This window comes from Aegilops tauschii, chromosome 6 (assembly GCF_002575655.3).
Source record: "Aegilops tauschii subsp. strangulata cultivar AL8/78 chromosome 6, Aet v6.0, whole genome shotgun sequence".
NCBI classification, from domain to species: domain Eukaryota; kingdom Viridiplantae; phylum Streptophyta; class Magnoliopsida; order Poales; family Poaceae; genus Aegilops; species Aegilops tauschii.
In genome coordinates, this window is record NC_053040.3 from 34537864 (window position 1) to 34551862 (window position 13999).

Sequence of the window (13999 nt, forward strand, 5' to 3'; positions counted from 1 at the left end):
CCTACCGAGTTCACTAGTTTAAGTTCCAAGTGTTGCTTCGGTATCACCGAGTTTGTCAATTCGGTAGCTCCGAGATCACTTCTGTAGAGAACTAAAACTAAGCTTTTTGACTCAATTATTTTGCAAAACCTCTGTACTTTGTGATGCTCATCTACTCTACCTCATCTACAACCTATTCACAGGGTCTGCTGTTAGTGAGCTTGAAGAGATGTCTGATCAAAGTGATAGTCAGAACAAGTCTGAAGAGCAGGTTCAGTTGAGTGAGGGCACTAGTCCCTCAGGGAGCTATGATGAGGGCAGCAGGAGCACACCTAGTAACTTGCCCAAGGCAGCTACTAGGACAAGGAAGAAGAAAACCTCAGATTCTGAAGATGAAGATTATGTGGCTGTTGAGGATGAGGCCACTTCAAGAAAGAAGGTGCTGAAGAAGGAATATAGCACTGCTGCTGCAACAAAGCCTGGAATGAAAACAAAGGCTGCAGCAAGAAGAGTTCCAATGTCAAAAGCCAGAGCCTCTACTGCTGAAGCTTCCAAGCCAAAGAAAGTTGCCACAGGTGAAACTATGAAGTTCACCATTGAATCAGAAAATGGTGAAGCAGCGGGTGATGGTAAGAAGAAGAAGAGGGCAAGAACCACTACTGCCAGAGTTCTTGGCAAGCCCTCAATGAAGAGAGACTCTGAAAGAGAAGAGGAAGGACAAGAGGATGCTGCACCAGCACCCAAAGGTCAGAAGCTCATGGGAGATGCAATCAGATCAGGGGCTGCTCCACCTAAGTCCAAAGCTGCTCCCAAGGCTGCTGCTCCAGCTTAGAAGCCTAAACCCAAGAGGAACACCAGCAGTATTCCTGCTGAGGAGAAGAACAAGGCCCCAGTGCCTAAAGCTGCTGAAGAAGAAGATGATTCACTTGTTTTGAGAAAGCTGAAGCCCAAGATCCCTGACCACAATGATGCACATCCTGTTGCAGAAAACATGAAAATCAGGAAGGATTCAGGACTGAGATTGTGGAGATAGTCTAATCCATATGCTGTCAGGAGGAGAACTGTTGTTAACTATAGGTTTCACACTAAGGAACAGCAAAACTTCTATGAAACAATTTTGCTTGACAAGAAGCCTATAGTGTGTGACATGAGATGGGTTGACTGGGAGTACATCAAGGAGAAGGAAGATCACTATCCAGGTGTATATGACAGCTTCAAGGCATGTGGAGTTGATACATTTGTTGCCCAGAAGCTCACCAAGTGGAATGATGAGCTGATCATGCAGTTTTACTCCACTGCCCACTTCTACCCAGATGGGAAGATCATTTGGATGTCTGAAGGTACAAGGTACCAATCTTCTATTGAAGAATGGGCTCAGTTGATCAATGCCCCAGAAGAAAGTGAGGATGACTTGGATGTTTATGCTGAAAAGAAGAAAGACCATAACACGATGGCTAACATGTACAGAGAGATCCCAGATGATGCTTTGGATACTCATAAGTTTGGATCTGTCCACTTTTTGTTGTCTGGTCTGCCTACTATAAACTGGATCCTAAGGCACACATTGCTACCCAAGTCAGGTGCTACATTTGTTTGATGTGCCTCAAAAGTTCAAAGTCATGAGTCAGATTGTGGAGACAATCAAAAGGACAGCAGCTGATCAGAAGAGAAGTTGTGGGTATGCCCCACAAATTCAGGAGCTCATCAACTCCAAGATGGGCACAGGCAAATATCTATTGGATAAGGAGCACGTGCCTATCTACCCTGAATTTGAAGACAACACTGTTGTCATGAATGAAAATGAACCATCATTAGCTCAAGCACATGAGAAGAGAGAGAAGGCAAGGGCAGAGAAAGCTACAAAGATGCCAACTGTTGAAGAGGCATCTCAAGTGTTCTTGAAATCCAAACAAGATCAACTTGGATATCTGATCCAATCCACTTTGAGGATTGAGAGGGGCTTGGCCACCCTGACTCAAAACCAGGAGAGTTTGGAGAGGATCATTGAGCAAAAATTCTATGATCTGGATGTCAAGGTAACTGAGATCCAAACTGCAGTTGAGCAGCTACAGGAGGAAGCGGAGGAGAAGAAGGGCAAGACTACTACAGATGCTTTTGCTAGAGTGCCCAGGGGACAGAGATCTACTACAATGCCAGTCACAGATACTCGAGCTACAGCATCAGCTCCAGCAGCTACAACTCCAGTGCCACCTCCAGCAGCCACTCCAACAGCTCCGGCTACATCAACAGAAGCTTTCGTCCTTGAAGTCATCTCTACACCACCTACCGAAGATTAAGCCTGAGAGTCGTTTAGCACTATGCATTTTTGAACTTTTTGGTAACTTGTTGCCAAAGGGGGAGAGAAATGTATAGATCATAGGCTTCGAGAGAGAGTGTTGCTTTTTATCTCTCTTGCTATTTTGGTTGAAACTTTTTATTGTGTGCTTGTGAGATACTTGTTTGATCATGTGTTTGATCATATGCTACCCTTAATGCTTGTTGGATGATATTATCTCTTATATCCTTATACGATCATTCACTTGCTTGGTGATGAGTGCATGCTTTTAACTTCTATCATTTTGAGCGCTCCACCAAGATGTACTAGTAGAGTGCCCGTGCGTTGCCACGGGCTCTTGAAATAGTTTACCAGAGTTACATGTTAAAATCCACACATACAAACAATATAACACAGACTGAAGTCCATTATTGCAATGTAACAAACTGAGTGATGTTACAACTTAACATCTATTACAAAAATATTAATATCTAGATGATGCGCTTAAGAAATTCTTTCACAATATCAGGAAAGTTTCCTCTAGCTTCATTCCCACGATGTTTTAGCAAGTATAATAAAAAATGCTTCCTCAATTCATACCCATCCTGCAGAAAAAATAAATGTAGTTAGTATGAAAATTTCACGCCGAAGGTCTTAAAACATGTAACCCACAATACTCACCGCGCAAACCGGCTTGACTAATTCTTTACCGTTCCACCAGAGCATAAAATGAAAAACAAAATAGCCAGACACATTCCTGGAAAACTTTCAATTAATAATATAAATAATATAATGATAACAAAAGTAAATATTCTTGTTATGAATTCATTACCCGTCTATACTCGTTGGAACACCGGCCGGAAATAAACGATGCCATTTAGATATATCAGAATTCCACCCAGGAAGCTTTATTTCGAGTGCTTCTTTGAAATCCCTTGAAAAACTTTTTAATTTCAGTGAATGCCTCAAGTTTTTATCCTCTGACGATTGTGATGATTGAATAGGATCCATAATATATAGACGACGTGCCTCTTTGTCGATGATGTACAGGATGTATCGGCCGATGGATGCATAGGGAAGATAAATCTACAAGTGGAGCTATTAGAAACAAAAACAAACCATGATAACAATGGTCAAAATATTTTATTTACCTTATTGCAAGATGAGATGTCGGTCTCCATCCCAGGCCAGCTATCAAATAATGTTGCCAACGTCTGGATAGTTTCCTTCTCACAAAACTTCTGACCTCGTGTTGACTCTAGTAGCATGGACTAAGTAAAAGAAAAAAATTGTTTCAACATGTTGATACTAATGGCACCTAGAATGAACAGTTACGGTAACTTACACAAAATCGTAGATCCATGTAGTGTATAGGAGGGTCTATGAACAATAATCCCTCGTCATATGCCAGCATAAGCACGGCGGTGTTGAAGCAATCATTGTCCATGGGCTGCTCCATGTTAAGTATGCACTGAAGTTTCTTAAGACTTAAGCTCATTGGATCGGATGTGGAGCTCCGGACCCATACCTTCCTGTAATTTGGATGGTAAGAAGAACAATAATATACATCCGCACATTAAATATTGATACATGATACTTACTCCAAACACCCAGCATCATTGATCGACATGATGTAGTTGCAGAGGCCAACAAGTATTTCACGTTAGTCCGTGGGAATGATAGTGATTGGGGCGGGACGTTTGTCTTCGACCACGTCAGATGGATTATCCAGGATCTCAAGATCAGAATTAGCTAAAGTTTCTTCGTTGAGAGGTTGATGGTACATGGGACATCCTTTTAGCTTATTAAGCTCTGAATCGAGCAAAATAATTGCTAATTTTTGTCGAAAATGTTTCATATCCTCTACAAAAAAAATATGAAAACAATTTATAAGATATTTTGATAAAAAATTATGAGATAATATATAAAACTGAAATACCTGCGTAAACTGGTCTGACAGTCCATGTGATGTCCAGTATTCCATAAAATTTAGCATAAACAATCCACATGATACGCTATAATATTATAAAATAATGCTTTAGAATATCACACAGATGAATCTAAAAACAAACCATTTTGAGCGCTCCACCAAGATGTATGTGGCACGGAAGAGTAACCCATGATCCTAATCGATTGTGCATTTGCATTCAAAAGCAAATTTTAAATAATGCACAAATTTAGGGGGAGCTCTTGCTTATCACATACTTCTCAAAGCGACGATGTTTTTTTTGACAGAAAGACTGTAAGGGAACCCCCTACAGTATAATTGGTGCAACAAACCCAAATTGCAAGTACTGTGCCTTGAACTTGGGTGGGTGGAAAGGCATCAGCCCCTTCCCACCACTAGGCTATGCCAATCATTGAGCTTTCCTGAAATGTTATCTTGAAATAGCATTAGCTCAATGAGCTATATGTTGTTAGGAATTACCAAAACCACCCAGGGATAGTTGCACTTTCAATCTCCCCCTTTTTGGTAATTGATGGCAACATATAGATCAAAGCTTCGACAAATGATAATAAGCGACGATGTTTTTCAATCTTATTATCATTTGTCGAAGCTTTGATCTATATGTTGTCATCAATTACCAAAAAGGGGGAGATTGAAGTGCAACTATCCCTGGGTGGTTTTGGTAATTCCTAACAACATATAGCTCATTGAGCTAATGCTATTTCAAGATAAACATTTCAGGAAAGCTCAATGATTGGCATGGCATGGATGAGAAAAGTGGACCCCTCAAAATGCTAAGGACAAAGGATTGGCTCAAGCTCAAAGCTCAGGACTCTACATTTTTCATTTTAAGTGATCCAAGATCACATTGAGTCCATAGGAAAAGCCAATACTATCAAGAGGGGGTGAGGTGTTGCTTAATGAGTTTCTTGCTCAAAGTGCTTAGTGATATGCTCCAAAAACCCTCAACTACTTTCTCACATCCACATATGTCCCAAACCAAAAGTCAAACTCGGCCCCACCAAAACTGTCTATCTGGCGCCACCGAGTTCAATTGACATAGCCACTGCCAGAAACCCTAGTCTTTTCGGTCTCATCGATAGGGATCTCGGTCTCACTGAGATGGGATTGTAATCTCTCTGTTTCCCTTCGTAATGTTTCGGTCAAACCGAGATGAGCGATCGGTCCCACCGAGATTGCAATGCAAACTCTCTGTTTCCCTTTCGTAACATTTCGGTCTAACCGAGATGAGCGAATCGGTCCCACCGAGTTTGCCTGACCAACTCTCTGTTTGTCTATTACCAAAATTGGTCTCACCGAGTTTGTGTAATCGGTCTCACCGAGATTACGTTATGCCCTAACCCTAACGAAATCGGTCTCACCGAGTTGACATGTCGGTCCCACCGAAAATCCTAACAGTCACATTATGAACTAAATCGGCCTGACCGAGTTTAACGATTCGGTCCCACCGAGTTTGGTAAATTGTGTGTAACGGTTAGATTTTGTGTGGAGGCTATATATACCCCTCCACCCACTCTTCATTCATGGAGAGAGCCATCAGAACATGCCTACACTTCCAACATACATTTTCTGAGAGAGAACCACCTACACTTATGTTGAGGTCAAGATATTCCATTCCAACCACATAAATCTTGATCTCTAGCCTTCCTCAAGTTGCTTTCCACTCAAATCATCTTTCCACCAAATCCAATCCTATGAGAGAGAGTTGAGTGTTGGGGAGACTATCATTTGAAGCACAAGAGCAAGGAGTTCATCATCAACACACCATTTGTAACTTCTTGGAGAGTGGTGTCTCCTAGATTGGCTAGGTGTCACTTGGGAGCCTCCGTCAAGATTGTGGAGTTGAACCAAGGAGTTTGTAAGGGCAAGGAGATCGCCTACTTCGTGAAGATCTACCCGAGTGAGGCAAGTCCTTCGTTGGCGACGGCCATGGTGGGATAGACAAGGTTGCTTCTTCGTGGACCCTTCGTGGGTGGAGCCCTCCATGGACTCGCGCAACCGTTACCCTTCGTGGGTTGAAGTCTCCATCAACGTGGATGTACGATAGCACCACCTATCGGAACCACGGATAAAAAATCTCCGTGTCAACATTGTGTTTGCTCCCACAATCTCCTCCCTTTACCTTCATATGCAATTGTTTTACTTTCCGCTGCTATACTCTTAGAATTGCATGTGTAGGTTGATTGCTTGACTTGTGCTAAGTTGCTAAAATCTGCCAAGAACTAAAATTGGGAAAATGCTAGATTTTTAATTGGTCAAGTAGTCTAATCACCCCCCTCTAGACATACATTTCGATCCTACAAGGCGTTAATCAACGCAACTTTTCCCGCATTGCTGTTATATCTGCCTTGCCAAGGAAGGACCCTATTAGCAACCTTAGGCACAACCGGGGCGAATTCTTTCACATGGAGCGTATCCGGAGAGATGGGGAGACCCAAATATTTGAAGGGGAAGGACCCTCGTTTACAGTTAAGGAGATGGGCCACCCGCTCAGCATCTATGTCATCAACACCAGGTACTATCACCTCACTTTTAGAGAAGTTAATTTTAAGACCCGACATGGCTTCAAAGCAAAGAAGGATGAACTTGAGGTGCGCGAGGCAGGAGTCATTTAAGTCAACAATAAGGATGGTGTCATCGGCATACTGCAGATGGGTTGAATATAGGCTCGAAGAAAAGAAAGCATGCCAGTGTTGCTTCCAGTGGGGTGGCACGAGCAAACCCTTACCTCCACCCCAACCTCCTCTCGACTCATCGTTCTCCTCGTCAGTCTCGTTACACATGTCAAACTCGTCGCTCTCATTGTGTGTTGGTTGCATGCATTTTAATTATGCAAAGGCTGGATATGAGATTTTTGTATCTCTTCATGTGAATTTTGTGTCAATAATAAGCGTCCTTTATTGAAAAAATGTCGCTTCCTGGTCAAATGTGATCCAATGCAAGGTCTTGCTATTGGGCAATAAGTTCGGTTACCGCCTAGTAACCGCAAATCTCGGTACGCCACGAGAAAACACCTTACCGAGCAATATTTGTTTTGAATTTGAATGAATTTTATTCAGATTCCAACTTCATTAAAATTCGCTCGGTAACCACCCGGTATTTTCCGGTTACCGTCCAGAATCCAAAACCTTGGTCCAATGCATGGCGTGGTGAACTTTTTCATGGGACAGAACTAGAACAATTCGATGCAAGAGATTAAAAAGGAAAAAGGAAACAAAGTCTGAACTCTGAAGTTACTTGAGTTTCGAAGGATATACTTTTGCATTGGGTATTTGTTTTACTTGGATTTTGAGCAGTGCCTAGATAGATACAAAGTCATCCTGAAAATGCCCTTGAGCTTATATATGTTTCCTGTATATGTACATGATGCTTGGATACTCGCCATTGTGCGGTGTGTGTAATAAAATACTCAAGTATATCAAGGACCAAAAAGCAGAGCAAACAAACAGAGAGATCACGAGAGGACCGTCTTGAGCTTGTAGTTCCTGGCAAAGGCGCTGTACACGAAGAAGTTGATCATGGAGATGGCGGCCATGATCCAGAAGAAGTAGTCGAGGTGGCCCTGGTTGAGGTCGTCGGCGATCCACCCTGGGCTGTCCGCCGTCGCCGTGAGGAGCTCAATGACGGCGTATATGAAGGAGCTGAGGTAGCTGCCGAGCGCGATGGTGAGCAGCGCCAGCGAGGTGCACATGCTCTTCATGGTGTCCGGCGCCTCGTTGTAGAAGAACTCCAGCTGCGCGATGTAGCAGAAGACCTCCCCGCCGGCGAGGAAGAAGTACTGCGGCAGCTGCCACGCGATGCTCATCTGCTCGCCGCGCGCCGCGCTGGCGAGGCGGGACGTCTCCACGACCGCCGCGATGGCCATGGAGATCGCCATGAGGACGCGGCCCGCGCCCATCCGCTGCAGCTGCGACGGCTCCCCGCCCGAGGAGATGGAGAACCTGCTCAGCGCGGGCACGATGACCCAGCCGTAGAGGAGCACCCAGGTGAGCACGCAGAGCACCTCAAAGGAGAGCAGCGACGCCGCCGGTATGGAGAGGGACAGCACGTTGATGTCCATGGCGCTGCCCTGCTGGATGAAGGTGGTGTTCATCTGGGAGTAGGCCACGGAGACGATGATGCTGGTCGTCCAGACGGGCAGGAGCCGGAGCAGGATCTTGAGCTCCTCGACCTGCGTGACGGTGCAGAGCTTCCAGGACGAGCCCGGCTCGCCGTCGATCCTGTCGGCCAGGTCCAGCTCCGAGTAGACGGCCGCCTTGTCGAAGAAGCTGAACTCGGCGGTGTGCGCGATCCTGGGCTCGTCGTCCTTGTCGCTGGCCTCGTGGAGGAGGCCGGCGTCAGAGGGCGGGCAGAGGCTGACCTTCCTGCAGGCGGCGACGACGACCTGGCAGAGGCTCTTGAGCGGCGAGCCGGTGGGCATGGTGCGCTTGTACATGGGCGTGGCGAGCAGGAATGCGGCGTAGGCGGCGGCGATGCAGGCGGTGGCGATCCCGAAGCCGAGCGCCCAGCTGACGTTCTGCTGGATGTAGACGATGAGGAGGCCGGAGACGATGGGCCCGAAGTCGACGCAGAGGTAGAAGAGGCTGAAGAAGGCCGCCTTGCCCTCCCGGTCTGCCACGACGGCATCGTCGAACTGCTCCGCGCCGAAGGGGAGCAGCGAGGACCGCACCCCGCCGCTCCCGATGGCCACCAGGTAGAGCCCCACGAACGCCAGCGTCTTGGCGCTGAAGAAGCCGGTCGCGCCGGCGACGGCGCCGCCGGCCGCGGCGACCGGGAGGAAGGCCGAGGAGGTGACGAGGATCATGCCGAGCAGGTAGAAGGCGAGGGAGACGAGGATGGTGTTGTAGTTGCCCCAGTAGGTGTCGGCGACGACGGCGCCGAAGATGGGCGTCAGGTAGCTGGTGCCGATCCAGGTGGTGACGCTGGAGGCGCTGGCCAGGTTGCTGCCGTGCAGCACCGTCTCCAGGTACACCACCAGGTTCGTCGAGATGCCGTTGAACGCCGTGCTCTCCAGGCACTCGAACCCTGCACCACCGCCATTGTCAAGCACGTTAGTGATCATCATTCATTCTTCAGATTTCTCAAGAGAGACATGGACATGGAGGCATGGAGGCTGGAGCTTACCTAGCACTACGAATGGCGCCTTGCTGCTGGGTCTGTTGTGGTCGTCGAGAAGCGGCGGTAGCGGGGCCTCCTCTTGGATCGTGGGCGAGGGAATGGCGAGCAGGGTCTCGTGTTCATTGATCCTCGGGGAAGGCAGGACCCTGGGCCTGGGGGAGGCCAAGTAGGAGAAGGAAGGGGACGCCGAGAAGGAGGGCGACGCCGAGAAGGAGGGGGAGGCGAGGCCGCTCTTGGATCGTTTGAACGACGGAGACGAACGGTAGGTGAGCTGCCCATGGTTCCAATCCAAGAAGAAACAGAGTGAGAAAGCCGAATCCAATGAACAGCAGAGGAATAACAGTAGTAGGAGTATGACACTGAATAACAAATTGCACAACTTGTAAATTACTGTACTAGCTGGCAGAAATGAACGAATCTCGGAACATATATTTTTATGTGGACCACGTGTTAATTGGAAAGATCATATATAATTTCAATAGGCAGTATGATGATGAAAGCAGAGCCAAATTGCACAGTGTTAGCCGCCATGTTGCGCATAGTTTAATTAACAGAGACAAACTGTAAAGCATGCGTACTTAGTTGTCAGCCTTTGGAGCGATGCACCGCTGGTTGTACTTGTTTTTGTGTTTGTTTTCTACCTGCTGCTACCCGTCCGATCCTACCTAGTAGTACCCAACATTGATGCCTCAATGCATCCACCAACCGATCGTGATGTGTATGCACATAGTCAATTAATCTTGATCGTGATTAGCTTTAGACTCAGTCCATGGTTGCTACATTTCAACTGCCCGTAAAAAAAATGCATGCATTGCATACTAATTAAGTTCCGACGCACGCCATTGACAGTCATGGATTGATTGAACTAGTCGTATTCAAGATGCTGATGAGTTGACCATCGGCCGAATCGATCCATCGATCGGAGCAATTAATCAAGCTAATCAAAACGCCGCCGGCGATCGATGCCCTGGTTCGTTCTAGATGCAAGCTAAGCAGGAGAAAGATCGATCGAGATGGACGATACGCGGAGCTATAAAGCCGACGGCGGGAGGCGGAGCGTGCGTACCTGGCGCAGGAGCGGCGCGCGCACGGCGAAGCCTCGCTCCGGCTCCTCGCCGGCGTCGAGGACGACGTACGGCCGCGGCGACGGCACTTGGATGCTGTGCTTCCTCATCGTCGCTCTCTGCAGGTCGCGCCTGGTAGACTGTGGCGCCGGACTCCTCTTCTCTAGCTCCCCGCTCTCTCACGGAGACGCACAACAACCACGCTGGTTATATAGCGGGCGGGCGCGTCGTCGGTCGCGAGACCGGGCAAAAGCTAGCCCTCCATGGCGCGGGCAGCCAGCATGTGATGGATCGGGCAGGGGCAGGGGTAGGTGAGTCGATCGCCGTCTCGCCGGTAATAGACTAGTTCCACTGGGTCTGGGTGGCTAGCTAGTGGCGCCTAATTAATGGCGCCAGAACGCTTCAAACGCCACGGATTGTTACTATATACTACTCAAAAAATACTTACTACTACCAGTACTTGACCTTACCAGTTCAAAAATAAAAATGAGGACCATACGGTTCTGCGATCCTTTTCCTCGTGTAGCAAAACCTAGCCGCCGCCATCAGCAGAGCCGCTCCTTCCTGCACTGTCTTCCAGCGGCTCTCTTCCGCCAGCGACCTTTTGGTCGTCGGTAATAAGGGGGGTCATCGGTAATGAGGGGGTCGCCGGATCCCGCGCGTGTGGATCGTTTTAACTTTACGTTTTTAGGACCCAAGAAGCTTAGGGTCTTGGATCGTTCGACGTCATGGCTACGGCGGCGGCAATGGCAATGCTGAATAAAGAAGCTTTAGATTCTTCTCCAGTGAGGCGATAGTCTCTATTGTCGGTGAAGGATCTCGGAACCAGCCTGTTCAAGCGGGGATGTTGTGGCGGCAGCATGCTTGTGGTGGACATGTGTCCTCGGGCTCCGCCGTTGCGACGGCGTCTGCTCTAACGCCGGCACGGAGTTTGGGAGGTAGCCGAGGAGCGGATGCAGATTGTGGTCTGCATCGATGACATTTGGAAGACGGAACGTGTGCTGGACTCGTGGTTCGTGTATGACAGGTATGTGCCAGATCTGGAGTTCGAAGGCGTGTCCGGGATGTTGCCCCAATCTGATTCGTTCAACGGTAATGGTTTTGTCTTTGGCGAGCTGCCTTGGAGGTCCGCAAAGCTGCATATTAGCGATGGAGACGCATCGAGCTCGGGTAAGTGATCCGCCATTTTTCTTTCTTTCGGTGACCGCTATGGTGGTGTCGGAAGCAGGTGACGGGTATTGGTGTCAAGATCAGAGGCGTTCTGTTGCCTTTTCAGTTTTTCATGTCGGTCTTTATGTAACCTGTACTTTAATCTTTATAATATAAACGAGACACATATTACCATAAAAAAAGTTCAAAAATAAAACGCAATCGTACACTCCAGCTGTTTGCAAATATGTATTTTACTCCATGATGTTTGAGAAAGCATGCACGCGATTTTTCATACTCTCTATTTCGTAATGTTGTACATATAGATTTTTTGAAAAGTCAAGCATCATAAACTTTGATCAAATTTTTAGAGAAGAACATTTACATCTAGAATGCCAAATTTATCATTATCTTCACTATAAGATGAACCTTCATACTTTATATATTTGGTATTGTAGACATATCACGGAAGGTAGCACTGGATCTATGGGTTGGTGACGAGGCACTTCGGCTTGGTTTTCCTAGTCTATTTGCTATCTGCACTGACCCAAAGATTCCGGTTCCGTGGCCTCCTAGAATGGGCAGTGGAACATCTTGTTCCTCGCACATTTGGGCAGGAGGAAATTGTTGAGTGGGATAGATTGCGGGTAGCCCTCCCGCCGGTGTTGCCGGATTCTCCATACACCGTTTCCTGGAGTCTCTCACCTTCGGGTGAGTTCTCCGTCAGTTCGACATATCATGCACTATGCCGTTCGCCCACTATTTTGTGGATTTCCCCTCTGTGGAAGGCCCATTGCCTTTAAAGATCAAGATCTTTGTGTGACAACTACTATGTGACCGCCTACCCTCTGGGACCGAGGTGCTTGAGCTGCATGGCCCGGGTACTGGCTTGTGCTGCCTGCACGATGTCCCGGAAAGTAGGACCCACATCTTGTTCTCATGCATGGCGGTGCGGGCCCTCTGGAGTTTCATATGCGAGACACTAGGGCCCAACTGGGAGGCCCTGGACTTTGTGGAGTTCCTTGAGACCAGGCCTACCCAGATCGGCTGAAATCGCCGCCTATTCTGGCTAATCTTTGCGCCAATGCCGTGGACGTTATGAACCACTCGTAATAAAATGGTGACTAAGTAGGTCTTCCTGCGGCAAGCCTCTAACTCCTTCTTCAATTCCTTACTTTCTTGTAGCATTGGCACCCGCTTTCTTGGCAGCGTGGTCGTGACCGGCTTGGGCTCATGACGGATGCGCTTCTAGCTACCGTGCGCATTTATCCTTTTCGTAGGGCCACCTTCTCAACTGCCACTTGGTTTTTCTCTATCTTTTTTTAATGTTTTTTGAGTGTGATTGTGTTGTTGTCCGAGCTATGTTATTTGCTATAACTCTTAAAACTTGGTTGCATGGATGTTTGCTTTATCTATAAAACCGGACGAAAGCCTATTTTAAAATGACTATTCTCTGAAGTCTGAACACACATGCAAGCTAAGAAGAAGGGATTGACATGGAGGAGGATGAACTTGTTGGCGTGTGCTGGCTTGAATGTTCGCATTCATCGCTAGCTTCTTGTAGTTATCTTTCTGTCTTCTATAAAATTATGGTATGCTGTTGGCGTACTCTCAGAAGAAAACATAGAGAAGGATGACGGAGCTAGCTAGCCCACGGCGGGGGGCGTCGCGTACGTACCTGGCGAAGGAGCGGCGCACGCACGGCGACGCCTCCCTCCGGGTCCTCTCCGGCGTCGAGGAGGTGGTATGGCCGCGGCGACGGCACTTGGATGGTGTGCTTCTTCATCGTGGCTCTCTGCAGATCGCGCCTGGTAGATTGTGGCGCCTGCCTCCCCTCTCCTTCCCCCTCTCACAGACACACCACAAGAACCGCGCTGATTGTGATTATATAGCGGGCGGGGCGCGTCGTCGGTCGCGAGACCGGGCAAGCTAGCCTTCCATGGCGCGGGCAGCCAGCATGTGATGGATCCGGCAGGAGTAGGAGTAGGAGTAGGTGAGTCGCCGTCTCGCCGATATATACTAGTGACACTGGGTCTTGGTAGCTGGCTAGTGGATCCTATAATTAATGGCGCGAGAACGCTTCAAACAGCACACGGATTGTTCTACTAAAGAAAAACTTACTACTAATACTCAATCTTATCACAGTTCACAAGAATAAAAGCTCAATCTTACACAACAACAGCTGTTTCAAAATATTATAGTGTGATGTTTGAGAAAGTCGTGTAGTCGATTTTACTTATATTGTTGACCCCTAACCATATGAAGCTCGAGTCTCCCTGAAAATTGCAAAACGATCGAAGTGCTCTTCACACCGGCCGGTTAGGTAAAATTATTATTTTTTCTTATGTTCGAGTTATTCCACCAGCCCCAGTACTCACCCTCCGGCCGCCCCTTCCGTCTGTTGATAATGAAACAACAACGTCCAAGACTTGCCTTTTTTTAGCA

At 47.5% G+C, this 13999-nt stretch overlaps 1 protein-coding gene across 2 annotated transcripts; it reads right to left on the reverse strand.

Moving 5' to 3' along the window:
• Nucleotides 1–7541: 7541 nt before the first annotated feature.
• Nucleotides 7542–13515, reverse strand: LOC109755749 (protein NRT1/ PTR FAMILY 8.3). 2 transcript variants are annotated; one of them, XM_040391797.3, is made up of 3 exons: nucleotides 13233–13515; nucleotides 9348–9612; nucleotides 7542–9248 (listed from the first exon to the last, which is right to left on the reverse strand). In XM_040391797.3, the coding sequence occupies exons 1-3, from the start codon at nucleotides 13338–13340 to the stop codon at nucleotides 7678–7680; spliced, it is 1944 nt and encodes a 647-aa protein (XP_040247731.1). In that variant the 5' UTR covers nucleotides 13341–13515; the 3' UTR covers nucleotides 7542–7677. The 2 variants fall into 2 exon arrangements, with proteins under 2 accessions (XP_040247731.1, XP_020170231.1); XM_020314642.4 differs by lacking the exon at nucleotides 13233–13515 and adding an exon at nucleotides 10408–10799.
• Between the last annotated feature and the right edge of the window lie 484 nt (nucleotides 13516–13999).